Raw genomic sequence first — 23,658 nt, 5'->3', positions numbered from 1 at the left:
CTCCAGACATTTTATGTTCACTTACCATATCAGAAGACAGCAAGATGCAGAGAGTCCAGCAGATTTTAAATTTGCTGGGTGTAATATGATGGATTTATTTGTTCTCTTACTTTGGTTATTACCAGTAGCTCTTTGAAAGGTCTCCGTCTTAAACTCTGATCACACGGCATCAACTTTCCCACTTTATACTTCTTCTAGAAAACATTTCAGAAAATATCTTCAACTCTGACTCCATCCAGCTACGTTGGTCTGTTTTCAATGACTTGGAGTCCAGGTGCTTTAAGAGAAATTTCTGTGGGTTTTTGTCAGAATTTTATCAGATGCCAACAACCACGTCTGTGTGGCAAATCAAAAAGGATTCTTTATTGGGGAAAAAAAATGCAATTTTAATACAGATATGATATAAATTACAAAAAATGTTTTAAAAATCACCTCTCCAGGATACCCAGATTAATTGAAGGTGGAGCCTCAGTGAAGCAAATAAATTCTTTCTAAGATCATCTCTCATTTTAAAGCAGATCATAAAAATAGTCCAGGCCTTGTCCCAGTTCCCAGATGGATATTCCAGTGCCCAATTCCTTTGCAAGCTCCAAACGCAACTGGATGGACTAAGAGAAAGACACATAAAGCAGTCAGGTCTCAGTCAGAGATATCAGAGACTCCATACTGCCATCTCTTCATGCCATTACCGAACCTTTTAAAAACATCTACCCTTGAACCAGCTACTGAAAAACCTTGTCTGTATTTCAAATACTCTCTGGTTAGCAAGCAATCATTCAGTCAAAGACAGTTAATCGTACCAGTTAATTCAATGACCTAATAAAAGATTACCAGATAAATTGACAAAATGCCACAGAAATAAATCAGATTTATGAACTATGCAAAGAACTATTCTAATTTAGGCTATCATTTCACAATGTACAGAAATTCTAAGTCTTCCCAGAAATATCTCAGGGGTAAAATAGAACTTTATCACTGAAGACAATCAGAATGACTTGTCAAATACCATCAAGATCTCCTGCCTACCCTTGCCTTTTCCCAGGACAGAGTCACAATTTACATTACAAAAATTCTATTTTAAAGAGATTCTTGGAGATAATAATTAAAAGTATCTCTATTTGAGCTCCAGCCATTGATTTAGAAGATTTAGTTTAGCCATTGGTTAACAACGGAAGCAATGCCACAATTCACATTCTGCCTTTTTTTTTTTTAAATTCAAACAAAAATAATTATTTTTCTATCTTTTGCTCTCAGGTTTTCTTACTTTGAACTACAGCACTGCAATGCTTAAACTAAACTACTCACGCTAGGGAGGTGCTTAAAAATCATTTCCTGGGAAACAGAATAAGGTATCACAGCATCATTAACAGATCCACTGGGCCTGGCATTCATGACTGTGTTTAACAAACTAATGAACAAACTAATTTTGAGCTACTTGTTAGTGAGTATAACATTAAAAGGGGAAAGAAACTAATTTTTTCATGAGGTAATAACATTCAGTGTTTCCAAATCATCTTGCCAGCAACTAAATCTCAAATTATTTCATTACAAGCATGTTGAAAATGGAAAGAAAATCCATTTCTGTGCATTCACCAATCACCACAGTTGAGTAGTGATCTGCTAGAGAGGAAATAATGAAAGAAATGCACAGAAATGAGTTTTCTTAACCTGGTTAGCACTGACAAAATCCTTCCCCGAGGCTGAAGAAAACAGCATAACAGCACAAGCTATCTATTCTCTGATACATTCACAATGAAACTTTCTAACACTCTCAGACATGCAGCACCAGCAAGAACATAGATGGGGGAGTTAATACCCCATATGTGATAGTACTTCCACCCATATTGGATTAATGAGGGGAAATATCCTTTTACTTAAGATAACAATCCAGGAAAACAGAGCCTTAGGTCATTTCATACTACTTTAACCACAAAAAAAGTCTCTGGTCTCTGTAAAAACAATGTAGTTTCACTACAGAAGCAATTCCCTTCCAATACTAAATGCCAGCAGAGGTTTAACACACTGGATTTTTGAATTTTTTTTCAGTTTAATTTGAGAAAGTCTAAAGATAACTTCCTAGGAACTAAGGCTGTAATTACCCATTTTATCCTGCATGCTGGTCTACTGCAGACTATTGTGTAGAAGTTTTCAAAACACTAAAGTATGTTCCACAGAAACAGAACTGAAGATAACATGGTGATGCAGGCTGACAGGGAGAATCAGGACCCTGTTACAAAGGAAGGCTAAAGTTCTCAAAGCTTCCAGCCACCATGATGAGAAGGAAAATTTCTTTGGTATCTTGTCTGAGAATCTGCTAACAACATGTCTGATAGTACACGAGCTGTGCACTTGAACAGATCCTCTACAGCACCAGTTTGTCCCGGTGTGTCTTATCTCTAGACATGCTTTATCTTCAGAGATCCCAAAACCCCATTATGCGTGAGAGAAAAAGCCAACCTTCTTGCACAAGCAGCTGAATCTTTGAATCATAACAATTTACGTAACATCTACATGAGGGCAAACTTCTTCCACAAAAGCCTAAACCCAGTTCAACATTTTCTGAAATGTCTCAATAATGGAATGGGTCAAGTAAACATCTCTGTCCTCTTACAGACCTGAGAAAGTGACACCTACCTTCAGTGTTGGGTAGAAGACTGCATGTTTTCCTCCCTTATTTCTGCAAAACAAGAAAACCAAATAGTCACAGTAGCTTTGATAGATACCAGGATTTTAAACTAAGGCTAGAATTCAAAACCAGGTTTGTCTCTTCCAAACTTAACAATTCTGAGATTCTCTGATACTGTGAAAAGGCTGACAGTGAAAACAGAGGATCCAAGAAGAGATCTCACAACAGAGATGGTTTGATACCATATCATAGTAAACACTGAGATATTTTGTTGCAACTGGATGACAAAACTGTCAGATTGTAACAGGCAGTTGTGCCTTATAAACACGCATCTGAAAAAGATGAAGACATTTGGTTTTCTGATGCAAACTGTGAAATATTTTCTCCAATTCCCTGAATTACTATCTTTCAGGCTAAATTAACTGCCAGCAGTATAAAATATACAGACAGGGCAAGCTATACTGGGCACAAATACCAAGGTGGCATTTTAAATCCCTAGTAATGAGAAGGATGAGTTACAAAGGGTCTCACAGCACCACTTTACCACTTAGACCAGGAGAAAAAGTAGTGTGCATGGACAGATCAAGAAGGAATTGCTCCTAAAATCTCACAGCTTTCTGCAACTATTTGTAATAGACAGTCTCTGCCTGCAACATGAAATCATTAGGTGTGCTTTGCTTAAAGATTCATGATTTCATTTCTCAGCTGCTGCAGACGTGCAGGATATCCAGGTGAGAGGCTTCACCAGGGAAGCATACATATTTCAGGCCTGGCTGCCATCCCTGTCCAAAATAATTGAACCTTTGCAAAACAAAGTGGTAACTGAAAAAGAGTTCCTTAAATAACCCTCCCCTGCAGCCAGCTGAACCACTCAGCTGACTGCCAAGCACAGCACAAGTGAAGTTTAGAGTGATTTTCAGACAGAGTGGGCTTCATGCATCAAAACTTCCTCCAGGAAGCCCCACACAAGAACCTCCAAAGGTTGGCTTCAAAGAAAAAAGAGGAAGTACTACAGACAAGCCACAAGTTCATTTTGCCATGTAAGAAATGTGATTCAGACATGAATCCCAGAAGCATGCCATTGAAACACAGCCCTCAGAGTTACACTTTTGAGAGCAAGTTTTCATCTAGTGCTCATAGTGTCTCCAACAGGATTGGATATTAAAGATCAGTAAAACAGAGCTTCTGATTTATTCCTTTTTAGTTAACACAAAAAACTGTAATTGCTTGGTAAAAAGTAATTTTGCAACAGGATACCAAATAATTAAAAAAGAAGGCATACAGATCCCAGTCCTTTCATCCAAACACATGAAAAACCCCCAAATTTAAACACTGCTCAACAACAGATTTTTTTTTCCTGATAAATAAAAGTCAGAAGAAAATTACAGGCTGAGAAACATCTTGAAAATTAAACTAAAAATACAAAGGTAGGTGATTTGTAGGTTTAGTTTTAATTTTTGGGTTTTGGTTGGGTTTTTTTAATATTGAAAAATATTTTAGACCAGATTGTTTTGGAAATAAAGAAGTTTTGATTGTTTTTATTAAAAGCTTCTAAAATCTTCCTTTCAGTTGTGTATCTTCACATTAACAGTGCACTGAGTAATATACAAGACACAGCTTTGCAGAAGTAGTAGGATTTGTTTGTATCAGTTTGCATATTTTGGTATTTTTGCATAAAAATAGAAAATTATCAGAGGATTAATAAGATGTTGCTGGGTTTATTTATTTTAATCTGTTTAAATGGATTCTTCTAGATCAGGAATCCTCTTGTCATTTCACAATGAACAAGGGAGGACAAAGAACACTATAACCCTTAACACTCTTAGTTCTTTCAAAAACTTTATCTAGAAGTCAGTTAGTTTTACTTCTATTACATTTCTCTACAGTCCATTCCATCTAGTGGAAGTTTGTCACTTAAACAATCTCAGCAGTAGGACTTGTGAAACCAGGCTCTTGAACCATATCTTTTTCTCAGAACTATTTTTGGCTGAGTTATTGGTAATCACCAGACAGCTCCCAGTACTCATCTCAGAGCCTCTGATTAACTGACACTCAATAGATAACTTTGATGGATAATTTCTAAAGATATGACTCATCAGTCTTCTCTTCTAAAGATTGTTCTGGTTTATGTAATTTCATGAATCCTTCTCTGATTTTCTCCTCTCGCCCAAAACACTCTTTTATGCTGCAGTTCAGTGTTGACACACAGATACAATCAGCAGAATTTCCATTTGCTGAATTCAGTTGCATACTACAGTCATTAGCCCATGCCCAAAAATATTTGCAGAATGGTAAGTTAATAAATGTAACTCACTTTTTGTATTCAAAGTAGTGTTCAGCAATTTGTTCATCCCAGACAATTTTTGGCTTGTGTTCTTTCAAGGTTTCAATGTACCTACAAATTAAAAACATAGATAAGGAATGAACTTTTTTAAGAAGCAGTTATGAAATTACATTGCAGAAATTTCTAAAGAGCAGTTTTACCATGTTTAGATGTTGAACACAGTATCAAAAATATCGTCTTGTTGACAACTAATTTCCTAAACCACTTTACAATTTCATGTTTGCATTTTTAGGCTATTTTTTTCTAAAGCGTTGCACATAAATATCTGAAGGGAGGGTGTCAGGAGGTGGTGCCAAGCAATAGGACGAGAGGCAATGGGCAGAAACTGATGCACAAAAACTTCCACCTGAATATGAGGAAACACTTTACCATGTGGGTGACCAAGCACTAGAACAGATTGCCCAGAGAGGCTGTGGAGTCTCCTTCCCTGGAGATATTCAAATGGTATCAGGGCACCATCCTCAGTAATATGGTCCCTGGCGCAGGGAACTTGGACCAGTGGCCCCTTTTTCATTCTGTGATTTGTGTGATTCTGTGAATTAATGTTCTACGATGGACAAATCTGCAAGGACACATGAAGGCACTGTTTTATTACTTCTACAGTCTGAAATCCATATGCCAAAGCACAGGAACTGAAGTCATCCTTAGGCTGTACACAGCTGTGTCCTCCAATATGAGCCTTATGTCATCAGGAAAGTTCTTCTAGATAAGGGGCTTAGCTAATCTTCTAAAACTGAAATTGTCAAGGAAAGTTCACTGCTAAGTAATTCTGCATATGGATTTTCCCCATCACTGGCTTCTTGGTATTATTTTTTGCATGGACACTTTGAACACGGAATGACCTATCTCCCCTGACACAAAGTGAGGATAGAGTACTACCTGGACCCAAAACCCTGCAAGGGGAACTGGGGTGGAAGAGCTGGTATGCCGTAAATTTAGCTCATAGTATCCTCTCAGTGCAGAGACACTGTCTGCATTTCTGACAGCAAAACAGACACAAAGCTGCTGGCTGCCACATGTCAGAGGACCAGAAGATGGCAAACTACTGCCAGCGACAGAGGCCACCCAGGTGTCACACAAAAACGAGAAGTCTCATTCCCCTGTCTCTTCTGCATTTTTAACCTGCATCTTTGGCCATCTCTTTTGAAAGGTCTATCAAAGCCATCTCCCACAATTGGTCTCATTCTTGCAGTAATTTCTCTGCTTATGACAGGATGTGGAAGGAAACATTTCCTTCAAATCATCTTATTTCTTATTAAGAAATTTCCATCAGCCACTATCCTGATTGCATCACTGCTGAAATTCCAGCTCACTATTACACATCAAGAAACAGAAAAATTTTGTATTGCTCAGTTTGAAAAAGATTTGTTCTCTCATTTGGTACTATTCTAAATGCAATTAAAACATTCAGCATTGCCAGGATCATCATCTCTCTTTTGCTGTGGCTTGCTTATTCATATATTGGTAAATTGTTTCTTACTGCTAGCAGGTTTAGAAAAAATTTTCTTTTGTATTTATGTCAAATGAAGCCACACCAGGCAGGGATTTATCTACATAAGCAAATGCACAGGAAAATACGTGAGCACATGGAAACATGAGGAGCTCTTGCACTCTCCCTCACACACACATGCACTGGAATAATGGTCCTTTTCAAACAGGGTAAGTTAGACCTTTGGGACCTGCCCATCCCTTTTTAAGACATACAAAAATTTTAAGTTGCCCCACTAGAAACATATGCAAAGAGACATAGTTTTGTATATTTAAAATTTAAGGACAGATTTTAACAAATTGTCCCATTCCAGTAATGACAGGAGACTACACTCATATAGAATATGGCAACAAGATGTTCCAGAGCAGAAAACAATAATTACGAGCCAAGACATCCTGGCACACAGCTTTGTTCCTGAATATATGACTTTAGATGGGAAATCTTAATTTCACTTGCTAAAATTCCCAACACAATTAAAGAGTGCTCAAAATACTTACGAACAAGCTTTAAAAATAGAAATGCAAGTGAAACCAATTATTATACCCTTTTCTATTAAAGGTATATCATTATCTTAAACCTGTTAAGGCATATATCACATTTAATGAGCACTCATCCTGACCACGCACAGAGAATTTATTTCCCTTTTTCTGTCTTTAGGCATTTATTCCCACAGTATGTAACAGAAAAAATGAACAAGTTCATCTTGAAATCACATCTACAGTTATGAGACTAGCTACAAGCTTCAGTTGGGAAAAAAAGAAGTATTAGCCCCCAAATTGTCACTGCTATCCATTAATCTTAGGGAGCCTATTTGAAACATATGAACTTGGTTTTTATTTTAATTTGTTAAGGACAACAAAAATTCCAAGCACATTGGTCAAAACAATAAGCTCTCATTTACTTCAGTTGCAACTGTATGCTCAATGCCTATAAAAATCAAGCTTTATCTTTTTCAACCAGACTCAAAGTTGCTGTGAAGAGTCAGGAAAGGTGCAACAGCAAGCCACATCTATTTCCCATGGGTTTTCTTTTGCCCTAACTTGAGAATAACCCATGTAGTAATTTCCCCTTTACTTGATTCCTTTTCTTTCAGTAAAAGAAAGAAGGTAAGAACTCCAATATATGCCATATTATCCTATTATCTCTGTAGTATCCTACCATGTGCATCATAAGTGAAAGGTTCCTGTGTAAAACTGCAGCAGCTCTATCACAACACACTTGATTGACTCAAACTCTACCAGGCACTCTATAATATATTATCTCCTAGCTGGGGCAGTACTTGACTCCAAATATTTGACATGCACTGGTTAAAATAAAGAAATAAATAAATAAACAAAAAAGCAAAATTTGCCATCACACCAAACACCACAAGGGATGTCAATGTGTCTGGGATAGCAGAATTCTAGATAAATTTTCAGGTTCTCAAAGAGGAAAAGAAAGGGGCAAGAAGCACACCACAGCCAGCTTTCCTTTTTTTCACCCCTCATTTCACTCTATACCTTTCAACTCATATTTATTGCTATTTTTTCATCCTCTCTTTCTAATTTATCCCTCTTTCTACTGCCTCTGTGCCAGTTCACTTCTGCTTTTATACTGCTATCCAGACTAATTCCTCATCCATCAGCTCCTAACTTACTACCTTTCTTCTTTTACCAAGCTGCCTCAGCAGTTAAGAGAATGAAAAACACTGAAAACTCAGCTTCTCTGCCTCGCACTACATATTTCCTGGGATGTTTGTGACCATTTGCAGAGCAAGTCATGCTTTTTCTGTGGTGCTGACCTGAAACAAGGTCAGCACAGATTAAGTAGCTGGATTATTGATGCCAGCCTCTACTGAAGCACCAATGCAACATTTAGAAATGACAGATCTGCATGGATCATCAGGAATAGTAACAAAAGGCCAGTGTCACCTGCATGTCCACCTTGCAAACACATGTTTTGACACTGGCTCGCTTAAATTGCCATGCCTTTGTCAAAATGGGCACTTCCTGGTATTCAGAGAAGAACTATTATTTGAGCGACAGATACTCCTGGTTACAAAGACTCTGGGTTAAAACAAACACTTCCTTCTGCAAAGTAAAGGAGAAGCCAAAACATACATATTATGGAGTTGCTGAAAAGTCAGTCCTGCCGAAGATGTGTACCTATGAACAACCCTAATGTGGCTACACCTACAGAGTACTGAACTTCACTGCTTATTCAATGAATAAATAAAGGAACCAGATGAAAGGTTCTCAGGATTTATGTCTGGTGTTCCTTTTCTTAGATGCTTTTCTTCCAAAACATGAAAAATGGCATGGCCCTGGAATATGTTAAGGCAAAATCCACAATCTTTAGTCCCTCTGAAGAAGGTATTTATCTTCATGGATAATGCTATTTTCACTGAGAATATAAAGAAACCAGTCTCTAGTATATCTTTTGCAACAAAAATTTACATTCTAGGAAGAGATAGCTTCCTATTTAATTCTTAGACTAGGATTTATTTATGAAGTTAAACTTTTTAATCTTCAGGTGTTTTGCTTTACTAGTCCTCAATCACTCTTCAACCAAAAAACTTTACAGTGAAAAGGAAACCACTACTGAGCATACATTGCATTTTAACGCTCTTTTCTAACACTTTTTATTTTCTCCCCAGTTCTCACATGAACAAAACTCTGATTAGAAGCAACACGTCTCTAACCAGAATGAAAGATCATTTTCTTCTGCTATGGAAAATTGAGTTTATCGTCCACTGTACCAAATTTGAGAGATTCAGTCAAAGAACAAAAATACTACCCAGCTTGAAAATCCATACCACACATTTTCTTTTCAGTTTTCTTCAGTTAAAATAGACATAGTTATTAAAATGTGAACCTCCCAGGAATTGTATCTCCGTAACTATCAACAGTGCCTGTACATGGCAAATTTTAGACTCAGCTGGACAGGGCCCATCTTCCCCCTTCACAGGAGCTGTATCTCTTAATAAAAGTAAGAGAAGTCACACAAAAGGCTGTATTCTAGAGCTCAAGAGTTCCAGTTTCTGGTGCAAAACAACAAGACAGAAATAGCTCCAAAACAATTTTCAGAGGAGTACTCCTAAAAATATTCTCAATACACACCTTCCAAAAAAGCACCAGTCTGTTTCCCCACTGCTCTGTGTACATCAGGACACTTGTGAATGGGAAGATACCCATGTTCAAAACAAGATTTTTCAGAGGGGCTTTATATCTAACCTGTAAGTCAAACACCCTTAGATTTAATGTTTAATTTTAGCTACCTTGACACTTGTCATTTAAGGTTTTTCTTAAATTACTTCCTTTTAAGTGAGACAAAATGTCAAGAAACAATACAATCTGGAGACATTTTTTTAAAAAGGTTTAAAAAGTGGGAATTTTTTGGCCTTCTCTGCTCTTTAGAAGGTAATTTCTAAAAAACAAATGCAATAATTCTGAATATCCTATAAGCTACTGAATGATTTAGTAATGAAACTAACAATTTTGATAAAAGATGCCTTCAATGGTACTAAATAAAAACACAAAAGGAAAAAATTTGAAAAAGAAAAAAGATTTTATAAAGATTTTGAGTTCTCAATCTCTCAGTTCCTAAAATTTGCAGCTTGCAAAAGGCAGAGATGCCCTGCAATTTAACCATCTTTATATATTAGCCTTTAAAATACTTTTGAAAGCATGCATAAATTTATGAAAACCCTAGCAGAGTCATTAACAGCATAATGTTATTTATGTGTGTGTGTGTGTGTATGTGTATACATATATAGCATCACACAGTGCAGTAAAAAAGGTCAACATCAGACTGAACAATTAAGATTTCACCACACTGCTTCCATCAGGATCACTTAAGAAACTTTTTACTCATCTCCTCTCTCCACTCATTAACACCATATTTACAATTTATACGCTTCCAACTTTAAAAAGTGGTAATGTTGATAGCACTATATCCCTTGCTTGCACATTAAAGAATTCAGATTTTATTAACACAAATCCCACAAGTTCTTTCAAAAGCAAATAGGTTATCCAGGAAAAAGACAGCTACTATGTATGTTCTAGTGAATCAAAAGTATGAACTAACATTGAGATAATTTTTACTCTGAAGATCTGTGCATCTGAGAGGAGTCGAGAGCACACTATAAGCCTGTCTATGGGGTATATTGTTCAAAAATAATCATTAAGTCTTTAGATTGTTTAATGTAAAAGAACTAATAAACACAGTTTGAGGAGAGACATCAATCAGTTAGCTGTTAAAATATCCAAGTAGCAGCCTAGAAATGAAAAATCTATAAGCAAGCATCATATTTCTCTAGTAATCTCTCTGTTGCTGCCTGAACCTTGCTCTGTCAGTTTTAAAATTCAGTCAGAACATTTTTACTATTTTAATAGTAGTAACTTTCCAACATAGTAGTTTTTCTGGGTGTATTGCTTTCAGTAAGTTTTATAAAATCATTCTCACTGATTTCTTCACAATACTTCATTACTGACTTGATAGATGACACTTTTCAGCACTTGCACACCAACTTCACACAAACCCACTGACCTTGTACCTTCTGCCATGATGCACAAGCCCAATGAAAACAAGCAGAACCTGACATTTCTATCCTTACTCTGGGCCCTTCAAAAGAGCATCTTGTTCAGCATTCCCAAAGTAATTTAGAAACAATAATACTTTGCTGGACACAACTGCAGAGAGACAGAAAGTTATTCCTAATACACAGATCTCAGGAGACACAGTAGACAATGTCAAGTTTTTCAGGAGCATCCCTGTCTCAAGAAATAATGAGAATCAAAACCTTCTGGTGCATTACAGTGGCTACAGAAGAAAACATAAAAAATACATATTTCTACGTATAGAGCTTCACATGTTAGTAGTGCCCCTTATTTTCAACTTCACAGAGGTTTTATAGGGAGACCCACTTGAGAGTTTACACAGTGGGACACTGGCAAATTATCCACAGGAATGTCAAGTACAGCTGAAAGCAATACAGTGCATGCTGTATTTCTCAATATAACCAAAATGGTGGTTCTTTACCAAAAAAAGACCCCACCAAGTTACAGTTAGATATTGATCTATTAATAGAATTAATCACACACAAGGCAGAAAGGTGTGAACATTTATCTATATATTTCAGATTTTAACTCAAACTGATGGATATGGGAGGGACATACAAAAATCTCCTTAAAGAAAAAAAGACCTTGATTTTTAAGTTAAAAACTATTTCTTAGATAATGAGGACATAACTAGATTGTGGCAGAAGGTTTGCATATCTGTTTGTGTGCCTTCAGTAACACATTGCTGTTCAGTAGCATGACTGTTTCTAAAGGAAAATGTGTTGTTGTTGAAAAGTCAATGTGATTCTTTCCTCAGTCGGGGCCAAACCACTGCACTGACATTACAGAAGCTTAATGCCCATCCTTCATAGAAGAAACACAGGTCCTAATAGATTCCTATAAGGCAATGTATCATCAAGAAACAGTGAAAGTATTAGTGCTTCCTAGACCACACATAAAAACTTACATTCTGCTACAGTTCAACCAATAATCTGGCTTAGTTTCTGTCTCAGAATCTGAGACAAGACAGAGTGTTTCTGCTTAAAAATGCTTCTCAACATGATGAAAACTAATGTTTGTTTATCCCTACAGGCTTGTTTCAAGAACCAGCAGGTTCACCCTAAAAATAAAATCTCTGAAGATAAAACTGCTAGTTTAAGGGCCCATTTCCTGAAATGTTTAAGTAACACTCAATTGAGGTTGAAGCATTTTCAGATCCATTACTCCAAATAAAATACTGTGCTCTATTCTTCTAAGAACTGACATAATAAGCACTGCATCTGAAAAAGTGGGGCTATTTATCTTTGGATGTGAGGCTGAACAAAGTTCAGATCCACCAATATATCTGCTGCTCAGTTTCAGCTGTAAATGACAAAAACTAAAAAACTATGCTACTTCCGTTGTGTGTCAGATTGGGTTTGTTGGGATTTCTTTTACTCACATCACAAAAACTTTACAGACTTTCTTCTTGCTCAAAGTACACAAATCAGCTTTATTTACACAGTGCTACACAGATTAGCAATGAAAACTGTTATATTAGATTTGGAGCCTGGTCAGATTCAGTTAATCTTAATTCAGTGTAAAGGAAGTTTGATCCACTCCAGTATGAAAATAAATTTTGAGTGCAAACTCATCTACTTTGATGTTCTTAATTCTTCTATACCTCCTTCATTAAAAAAGGTACATATTAAAAAATCACATTTCTTTTCCATCCACTTCTAAAAGGTCAGATATCTTAATGCAATTAAATACCACTCCTAGCTCTTCCAGTTGCTTCTTGTATCTCTCTTCAACCATTCCTGAATTTAAATCATCCCAACACGACACAAGGTCAATAGCAGTGTCATCCAGCAGATTTAAGAAACACAAAAGCCAGCAGGAACATCTTCTCCTCACCCTGTGTCAGGAAAGCAGCAGTGCAGTTCTTCCTCCTAGCCTCCACCTCAGCCAGGCAGGTGCTCATGCCCTGTTTCCAGAGGGTTGCTAAGATGCCCTGGTTGAGCCCCACGTAGGGGCAAGGAAAATTTGGTAGCAAAGAAGAAATGAAGGGAGCATTTGGGTGCAAGCAGCAGAAGGCACCAAGGATGGGTCAAGGACATGAGTGAAGATGAAGATCTGCTCCCAAGTGACTTAAGTCAGGCAGAGCACAAAATTTGCAGGCTGCAGGACTCTGAGGATGTAAAACTGACCCAGCAACTGCCTTTGGAATGAAATGCTTCTGTTGTCTCTCCAAAAATAGGAGGTCACACAGAAGCAGAGGTGTCTGCAAGGAACCAGAACTTCAGACAATGAAATAAATGAACTACAGTAGGAGACTGTACCCTGTAAAAGCTAACCCCTATTTGAATTCCCTTTGCTTCACAAGATGCTGAGAACAAGACACAGAAAAGTATTTGCACTTCCAAGTAGCCTCAGAAGAATGTTCAGGTTCCTTAGCTGACAATCACACCAGGTCTACAATTTCCACTGCTGTAATAAATGAGTGGTTTGGCTGCCTAAAGAAACACCATCAAAGGCATTGGCAAAAGGAGGAGCTAAACACCAAACACCTTCTATAAAATAAAAGAAACAGAGCTCAGGAATAGTCTTTTTGGCATGCAGTAGTTGTAGAAGCACGGTCATAAATTTAAGTTATCAAGCCCAATACAGCAGATAGTTTCATATGAAAGAAATCATAAATTCCATCCTTGGCAGGGAGGATTGTAACTAGAGAAGTTAACTATCCTAAAGGAAAATCTATGGCAGAGCAGTAAATTTTCCAACCCCCCAGTGTCCCATAAAGATATGAACTATATACTCTTTTCCATCTATTGGGACCATGTTAAGTGAAGAACAAAGAACACTGCTGCTGACTTTTGAGTTAATTTTTCATACTTGGCAGAGGGATCTTTCTCCTCTCAATTGACCGTGTACACCAACAGAACTAATGTAAGACTTTCAGACTTTGTTTTTTGAAAAGGCAGAATGACGACAAATTCATGCAAATGAGTATTAATCTCTCATAAAAAATGCAAATCTCAGAAGATTAATATATTTTTAACATGCCTTAAAATAATCTAGATATCATATAATTCCTCAATTTTTGGCATGACTTGAATTGAAGACAGGCTATGAAGTCATAAGCTATCTTTTAACCAACGAGAGTGGAGGTTTATGCCCTTTTAAGCATCTTCATCAGGGCAGTTAAGTAAATATTTGAGAACATGAATTTTAAATCTCTTGATATTTAGTTAAACTAATGCATATTCATGTGAAAGTGTTCAGTTTTAAAGAAAAGCCTGGGCACTTTTCATCATGAAAAAACAGCAGAACATCTTCCATATCTTTGCCGTAACTCTAAAAATATTTGCATATTCTAATCTATTTAGTTTCTGCTGAACACACATATCTTGCTTCTGATAAAATTTGCTGAGATTAAGACTAAATTTTAAACCAAAAAGAAATATGCATGAACTTACTTAAAATTATTTCCAAAAGAGCTGTTACTTAAATCAAACAGTAACACTTGGATTGCAAATCAAAGGACAAAATGATGGCCACCAAATTTTTACCTCCTTTAAATTAACTGGAAATTCCAAAATGCAATACTATTTACCTGTAACAGGCATGTACATATATATTTTTTTAATCTTTAATTAAACAGCACTTATAGCATTAATCCTCTCAAAAGATCTTTGGTTGGCTCAGGAAATTGTTGGCTTAAAGGAAGAATGAAAAGGGCATTATACTCAGTATATGTGGGATCTGTGTACATCTAAATTTTGTTAACATCTGGGGAAGTTAGAAAACAAATTCTTTTGCTATGCTTGTATGACAGAAGCTTGCTTTTTGTAATTATTTGAACAAATTCAGATAGTTAAGTGCTGACAAATTATCCTAATACACTGCTAAAATTAAAACAGTCAGGCATTTCTTTCTCCTAGGTTGTTCCATATGCAAACATTAAATTGCAATAACACTTTCAAAACACTATCACTTTGCACTACCTACACAAGTCATCCAACACATGGAGCAATCACCAGTACAGCTGTGTAATTTATAAAAGAATGTCCTTTAAACACTAACTGTAAAGCAAAGCAAGTTAAATATTAACATTATGATATGCATGTAAGAAAGGCAAATCCAGAGAGTCAAAAGCAAGATTAAAGAGCGAAAAAATACTGCAAAGGATCAATTTCTAAAAGCACAGTGGCTGAGAGATGGATACAATGTGGAATGAAGAGACATCTTTTTTTCTTTTTTTTAAAAACACAATTCAGAAACAACTGTTGGGGAAGGAAGCTTTCATTTTCTCTTTTTCTTGTGATTTCATCAGTGAACATTGCTTCTTTCAGAGGCCCAGAAAAAGCATTTGATTGTTTTAATTTAAAAAAAAAAATTCTGGTGAATTACGTCTGACAAGATTCTGAAAGGTTCATACCCACAAACAAGTCAACTTTTCTACCTTAAGGCAGGCCTGAGGGGAGAAGTAAAGATCTACTTTTCATTGCAAAAAGCTATTTCAAAACCATATGGCAGACGTGCCACCTGGGAATAACTCCCTGTGCCCTACATACCTAATTAACATGAGCTCTTGCTACAGTGGTACGCACAGAGAAGAGGAATGAATGACCTTGTTAGGTGAAGACACATAAAAAGAGGATGAGAGCAAGGCTTGGAGATGAAGAGAAACAGATGGGACTGTCAGCTGCAGAACTGCGAAGCCCTACAATGCACAAGAATGGATAACATGGGGAACATTGCTTGGATTAGACGAAACAGTTCCAAGTGCAGTCACAGGAAGACTTACTGACCTACATTTGGGATTGGTAAAGCTTTTGCTGTGTGATATTTTAGTTGTACTTACTTTTACATGAAGTGGAGGGCTGTAATCTGTTCCTCTCTCACTGCATTGCCGCTACTCCTGTAAGTGGCAGTACTGCTGTATACACTTTGTAGTCTACAAACAACTACTGCACCACTTCAGAAGCTCTTTCATTTCAATCCTCCACCCCCTCAGGATGGCACAATTTTCTTTTTAAGTAAAGAACCATTACTGCCAGATAATGGATTCTGTACTCAGCATCAAAAATGCTTGGTGATCAATTCCAGGAGTCCTGAAGAGAAATAAAAATTACCTCCTCACACCAACAAAAAAGTTCAGGTTCCTGTCTTAACAACAGGCTCTAATTCAATGAGATTGTTTGAACTTGTTTGGCTGGCTGATTTGGGCACTTGCTGCTTTGAAATCCCAAATATTATGTTGCTAGAAATCTTTGCTCTCCCACAAAGCTCCGTATTTGTGGATTATGATGGCTGCTGTCCTTGATCAAATGCTCAGAAAGTTTTCATGCAGAAGACCAAACTTGGACGAAAAGAACCCGCTGCAACACATGACTGACAGAATACAGAGAAATGCCCTGAGAAGTCCAAAATGCATTTTATTACGCCATTTGTCTATGTGGACAGGGCTATCACATAAATCACAAATGTTACAGACTTCCTAAGAGGATGAGAACAAAAGAAAAAAAATTGAGGACAAGAGGTAATTTTTATCCATTAATATTTCCAAGCAAGGAACAGCAATTCAAGTATGCTACATACTTTTTTTAGATCCTGGGGAATGAAGAGATAGATTACTAGATCTATTAATTTACATTCACAAAACATATTCTAATTACAAGTAGTTTCTGACCCTTTCTGGCCCCACAGCCATTGCAAGAACCTCTTTTAATTACTTGCCTTTTTTGCAATAAAATACAATTAAGCAGCACTAATTATTTGACACAAGGCATTTTAAGTATGGAAGAGGCTATAACAGTTGCTATAACAACATAATTTAATGAACTTGACTGGCAGGCGCTACATATTCTTCTCCTATGGCAGTTTTGTTCTGCACCTCCACTTTCAAATGTATCATTTTGTCTAATTTATACCTACAATAAAATAAGATTTTGAATAGAAGAGTGCTGAAAGAATTCACAAAATCATCACATTGTTACAGCATTTCACACCACAAGATAATGCATAAATATTAAGCGATTATGACAGAGGTGGGAAGACCATGGATTAAAATAAAAAATCGATGTGGAAACAAGGTCTTCTTCTGAGGACAGAAGACTGGGATAATGTTATAAATTAAACTAGACAGAAACAATACCAATCCAGTCAATAATGATGGGGATTTTTTTTTTTTTTTTGTGATAAAACAGTGACTTATCCCTACATGGACAACTAAAGATGCCATGATGTATAATTATTTCTTAAAAAATACTGCAACATCATTTAAAAAAAATTATTTAAAAAATCCAGTTAGATATAAAAAATTCTAACAACTCTCTAAATTTCTTTATGTGATTCCAGACAATCTTAATTGTGCTCCCCAAAAGATCACAGAGGGAAAGGGAGGCTAAGAAATTACGAAGTTGGCCTAACTATATTACACGACAGGATTGGGTAACTTCAGGAGCACTTTTCTCAATGTTCAGAACTCAGGATAGATTAAGGAAAGATGAACTGTACATAAGATTTAAGGATAAACATAGAAACATTAGGATTGAAAAATAATTAAAATAGCAATAACCCTGGTTACTAAAACATCAGTACTAAAAAAGTCAGTATATTTACCCACACATATTAAAAACAGAATAGAAAACAACATCACTCAGAAAAAACTACTCAATTTACACCATGGATTATGTTTGTAGAGACAGAAGAATAAAATACCTTTTTCATTACCCTAGTCATAAGAAACATTAGTATGTAGATTGTGTGCTGAAACTTGTTGAAGTTCATGATGATTTTACAAGGCTGAAGTAGATGCTAAGAGCAAGTTTTGCTCCAATCAGTTTAGTAAATCTAAGTGATTTAGTAATGAGGGAGCAGGACCTAGGGATTAACTCACAGAACAGTTATGAGTTAAACATTCTATTGCTGGTTTGTTACTCCTCCCTCTCTCTTATGGTCACAGGCAAGTAATTTATCAACACAAAATATCCCCAACATAAAACAAGGTTGGACGCGCTTTTACTGGACACATTGAAACTTCACACTGGATATCATGCCCACATGAATTACTTCTAACATTATTTTAAAGCCTTACATAAAGAGACTCAGGTCTAATTTGTTTATACTGTTCATAAAGAAATTCTGAAATTTTAGTTAACATAGGAAAGGGCCATGGAGGATTCAGCAACAATCCTTGCTTGGTGGAAGCCTGATTTCACCATGTTCCTCTGTATGAGCCAAATAATTTAAAACTCCTTGCATTATGTAAATGACAAGCTAGAAACCTCCAGAAAACACATTTAGCTAAGCAATGAAGCTGGGGAAGAATCTGGAGCATAGGTCTGATGAGGAGTGGCTGAGGGAGCCAGGAGTGTTTAGCCCACAGAAAAAGGAGGCTCAGGGAGAACCTTATGGTGGTTTATGAGTTAAATTTGTGAAACAGAATGCCAGTACAGAAGGTTGAGCAGAAAATAGAAATTAGACATAACAATTTATCTGCTTGCTCTCTGCTACTTCCTTTTTTCTTTTCAAAAGCATTAGGAATCACAGAATGGCTAAGGTTGGAAGGAACCACTGGAGGTCATCTCGTCCAACCTCCCTTCTCAAACTCTACAGCACATTACTCAGGGTTGTGTCCAGGCAGCTTTTGAATAGGTTAAATACCCCATGAAAAAAGGGCAGTGCTTAATGCCTAAGGCAATCTTTATGGTAAAATACCTGATGGTTGTAAAGCTTTTCAGTTTTCCTTTGGCCACAATTAGCTAACTAGAGAATCTCTAAAATTAGCAGTCAAGAAAAATCTACCAGCTGCTGATCAAGCCTTTCACAGCTGGAGTTAAACAGTAAAGGGACCTGGTTTAGTGCACTTGCAGAGGGAAAGAAATCAGATCCTCAGCCCCAGATGATTTAAAACAGAATCAGACAGCAAGACCCTTCTTACAGTACCTCAGAGTGGCCCCCAAGAAGCACTGAATGTGAAAATCAGCTTTAATTCACTAACAGAAAATTAAATACATCAAAGAAAATGCTGATGAGTGACGTTCTGGTATTGGCTGTCCCAGTGAGGCATGTCAGCAAAGAGAATTAAGTAATTTGTGGACTTCTCCCCTGCTGAACCAGCAGAAGAGGACCTTGTAAAGGGAAGTATGTGGTCTGTTAACACTGATGTGTCAGACAGGACAACGGTTGAATTTAAATGTAATTTCAGAAGAAATAAGAAATTTCTTGGGAGGGCACACCATAGTCTAGTGGTTACACTGTGTTAAACACTCATTCTGTGACAGCATTAGTTGCTGCATTTGAAGTACCTGTAAATCAAAATACTGGGCAGTTTCCTTCCTACAATGAGGGTACAGTGACTGAAAGGAATATTACTAGTGTTTCTAATAACAAAACAAAAAAAAAAAAGTTTTTCTAATTTATGTCACAAAATTAGATGTACAGGAGTAAGTGAACAACCACATCTACAACTGTAAAATTTTCAAAGCCCAGAAAGAGCTGTTTAATGCAGGAGGGAATAGCACTGGAAGAACCCTGGTAATTGAAGGAGCGTATAGTTCACAACTTTGAATCAGAGAAGAATATAACCATGTTAAAAGGAGCAAGTAACAAAGTTAAAGTAGTCTTAACACCTGTAAATTCAGCAAAATGTCTTGCTGAGTTACTTCAGGCAAATCATCACAGTATGTCTCAAATGGGCGGTGGTTGAAGTGTACACGTGGTCAAGGTAATTTATCTCAGGAAAAACAGAGCAGTTGGAGGCTGCTGCAATGACAGCGCAGCACGCTGAAAGAACTGCATCCTGAGGTTTGCAATTGACTGTTTCAAAACCATGTGCACAGTCTTCAAAGAACTGACAAAATATCAAGTTTTCCAAATAGCAGCGTTTAGGAAACAGTGTCTGAAAGATGTACTTGAGGATTTCTCACAGGGAAAACCTGAAAACCTATCAAAGCCAAATATTCATCTCACTTTTTGATTACTCAGAATGGTACTCTGTAAAAATCTTCTCCTAGTGTCCTGTTTATCAACAAATGCAATGGTAAAGCATACAAATTGCACAAAACAAAGTCAGAAAACCTAGAGCTGTGATCATATAAGAGACATGAATGAAAGTCAAAAGCAGTACACAGCTGCTCATGTTTGCCATTTGGATATAACAAATCAGACCTGAGAAATTATGATTTATTACTGGTGTTTCTTAAGTCTAAATTTCTATTCCCTCGATGTTAATTACAAAGAGAAATGTTCTTTTTAAAAAATCCTGACTGTAAAGGTAAATACACAAGGCCATCAAACACAGATCGAATGCTTCCATCTCAAATTTGCACATAGCACAGTAACACAAAGCCTGCATGCTAGGCCTGACCCTCTAACCCACTGAGCACTGCCTTGCAGGTGGTCAAGCACAAAGCTTCAAACATTTTCACACATTTTCTTTCTATAAAGGTCCTTTGCTACAGAAGACTTCAGGAAGAACTAAGTACTCAAATGCTTTGAGCAACCTGGTTTGCCAACTGCAGAGATCATATCTAAACTGATGGGGAAAAGAGAAGGCTCAGGCCTTAGGAGTTCCAAATCTATCATATTTTCTTTCAAGAGCTGGTAAGGGACAAAGTGGTCGTCTGTCATGTCGCTTAAATATATCTACAAACTTTGAAAAGCATTGAAATGAATAATTAAGAAGATCATAAATTTTGCACTACTCACAAAATGAATGTACTTTATGTTTTTCAAATATAAAAGAAATGCATATTTCATTATAAAACAACATGGATTGTTGGTGGCAGTTAAGAGCTGGATTTATGCATTATTCACTCCTGAAAATACTCATTAATTCAAAGACTGTCTGATGGTGTTCATGCCCTTCTGCAACACTAAGCCCAAAGGGGAGTGAAGGTATTTCAATCCCAAAACTTGTGTGTCACGTGGTTTTGCTGGCAGGGCAACTCTGGGAAATACTGGCAAAGCATCGTGACACTCCCAGTTACACATTGACCTGCAGCCTACAGAGGGATCAACTGAAAGAATATGGCAAAGCCATGACTGCAGGCAGTGTGCCTCCGAGCTTACCAGCCCAGCCCATACATGGGAAAGCGCTGCACAAGCATTTGGCACGACTTGAGCATTCCCAGGTTCAGCCCCAGGCAGGGTCACTTCCACAGAATGGCAGCGCACAGGTGTGGTAATCACATATCCTCTGAACAGAGAGAGACATAGCTGTCCCAGGAAAATCCTGGGAAGCTGTGAGAAGCTGTGGGAAACTTAGAGAAAAGAATTAAAACAATTATTATCTCTCCTTCTGTACAGTTCTCCAGAGTGTGCTGTTCCTAGTTCACCAATAGTGTCAGAAGTTTTTACTTTGAGACCAATCAAGTCTCACCTTAGCGAGTCACATTATAAAAATACCCTCAACTTTCATTAAACTAACCTTCTAATTCACCCTTTGAAGACTGGAGTCTTTCATTCCGTCCCTGACTCAACAGCATCACATGGGTGCATCAGCCCACGAGTTTCTGTTATCCGCTTTCTGTCAGTGGCAAGTGGGAGCAGAGCATGGCTGCAGATTAAAGTGTGAGCAAGTGAAATGACAGCACTGGACGACAACAACTGCTCTGGTGCAAGGGGACTAATCTGGGTGACCAAAGGATGTAGGCATGTATCTCCTCCCAAGGGCAGTGCAAAGGCAGACTGGAAGTAAATTGGGCATACAGATGCATCCCTTAAAGAGAGAACAGCTGTTACATGATTTTTTTTTCCCTATAATTTTCTATTTCTGACGTCTCAGAAGCTTGGCTTTCTCTGACTTCAGACTCTCTCAAGAGGGAAAGAAGATACTAGTAGGAATCCATAGTTCTGCACTGAATAAGGCTTTTTCATCAAATTACTAGACATATGGACTGTTTATCTGGCAACAGTAAGTGGTTGTTTTCACAACAGAAAGAAGGCACAGCATTTCATAAATATCTGTGTTGTGACCTCTGCAGTTCACTCCATATACAGAAAAATGGGTAAAAATTAACAAGGCTGCAAAATTTGCTGGTGATATGAAAATGTTCAGAGCCAATTAAAAACCAAACTTGACCAAAATGAGTCGCAGAAGCTCAGAAAAACAAACTATGTCACAATAAAATGGCAACTAAAGTTGGATGCCAATAAACACAAAATAAGTATTAGAAAAATATATGGGTTCTAAGTAAGTTTCCATCACCCAGAAAAATGACCTTGGTGTTTATATAAGTTGCTCTCTCTCAGCATCAGTCTAGCACTCAAAAATTGCCAAGAAGTCAAACAAAATATTAGAAATTAACAAGAAAGGACCACAGAAACAGGAACTACAAGTGATAAACTGTTTAACTAACTTCATAAAATATTCTGAATGCAGTTCCTAGTTCTGGTGTTTGGAAGCTCATGATAGAACATTTCAACATATCATAGAGCAACATTCAGCTAAGGGTCACATTTAACCAGCCTTTGCCAATTTCCAGCCAACACCACTGTCTGCTACACATTCCCTTGAACCAGAAAATAAATACCAAACCAGAAATCATTTGTATCACTTTGCCCAAAAATACTGTAATCAGTGAGGTGAATGTAAAACTTATTGTGGCTTTAGCACCTATTTCAATTTTGTTTTCCCACAGGGCAAGCATGTGCAATTGTAGTAAATGAGGGAGAAATCTAGGTAAATGAAAAAGTCTGGGACAGTTCCATCAGTCATGGTTTAATCTCCATACAGGAACAAGCATTAACAGAATGTGTCAATCACCAGCAAAGTTTGTGGCTCGGGAGGAATCAGAAAAGAGCAGATGAGATACTGAATCATAGTCCAACAAGTGCTGGTTTGGTGCATAAGGCTTGCCTGGGAACATACAAAACTCCAAGATGAATCTAAGCGTATTAATTTTACAGTGTTTAGAAAAGCATTAGAATTAGAACCAGGTTCTTAATGTTAATTGCAGCAGATCTGGGATCTTACTGCTCTAATTTGCTCAAATAATCGTACAACATACTTAAAGGATCACAGGTTCTGAAATTTGGTATAATATTAGTTTTTTAGAAATATACACCATGCAGGTATACTAAAAATGTCATAATAAAAGTATAAGGCATGATTTATCATTTATATATGGTTTCTGTAATAGTAACTAGCCATTAAATATGATAATATTTTTTTCTGAATTCAAGTCTGTTAAACCTTGGAATTTAAGAATATTGATGAAATGCCTGTTATTTTTTAATCACTGTTATGGTATTTTAGCAAGTCAACAGAGACAAGATACATTTTCTAGTAATTTGGTTTTTTTTCACTTGTCCTATTGAGAGCATATTAATTTTCAAAACAGACTGCATACCAACTGGCTCTAAAAAAGTCACTGCCAATGTAATGTCAGTTAATACATAGATGGGTTTGTTACAATGATTTTAACTTCTCTTTAAAAAAATCAGTTACATCAGAATTATTTTCCAACCACTGTGATAAAAAAGCAGCAAACACATTATTTGCAAAACTCTAATCATAACTTGAAGAACATACTAACATACTGTGGCATTCTAAAACTTTACTCAAGCAAACCAATATCATAAATGTAGGTAGTACTACAATGGTACCATGGTTGAATATGATGGTTGGAAGTTCATTGATATTTGCTTCAGAGATTTCATAATTGCAAGT

General features: G+C 36.9%; 1 protein-coding gene across 4 annotated transcripts in view; it reads right to left on the bottom strand.

Annotated features, from left to right (window-relative positions):
• Positions 1–337: 337 nt before the first annotated feature.
• Positions 338–23,658, bottom strand: part of CHID1 (chitinase domain containing 1) — a 96,198-nt gene continuing 72,877 nt past the window's right edge. For 3 of the 4 annotated variants that reach the window (XM_041481174.1, XM_041481175.1, XM_041481173.1), the window contains exons 12-14: positions 4,941–5,021; positions 2,635–2,677; positions 338–608 (exon numbers count right to left, since the gene is read on the bottom strand). In XM_041481174.1, the coding sequence (XP_041337108.1) occupies positions 510–608; positions 2,635–2,677; positions 4,941–5,021 (223 nt within the window). In that variant the 3' untranslated portion in view covers positions 338–509. Of the gene's footprint in view, positions 609–2,634; positions 2,678–4,491; positions 4,494–4,940; positions 5,022–23,658 lie in introns of all 4 variants that reach the window. The other variant, XM_041481176.1, reaches the window with a different exon arrangement.

Source organism: Pyrgilauda ruficollis, unplaced genomic scaffold, assembly GCF_017590135.1.
Source record: "Pyrgilauda ruficollis isolate IOZ18807 unplaced genomic scaffold, ASM1759013v1 scaffold55, whole genome shotgun sequence".
Lineage (NCBI taxonomy): Eukaryota > Metazoa > Chordata > Aves > Passeriformes > Passeridae > Pyrgilauda > Pyrgilauda ruficollis.
Note: the sequence above shows the minus strand (reverse complement) of the source record. Positions and strands in the feature narration are given on the sequence as shown.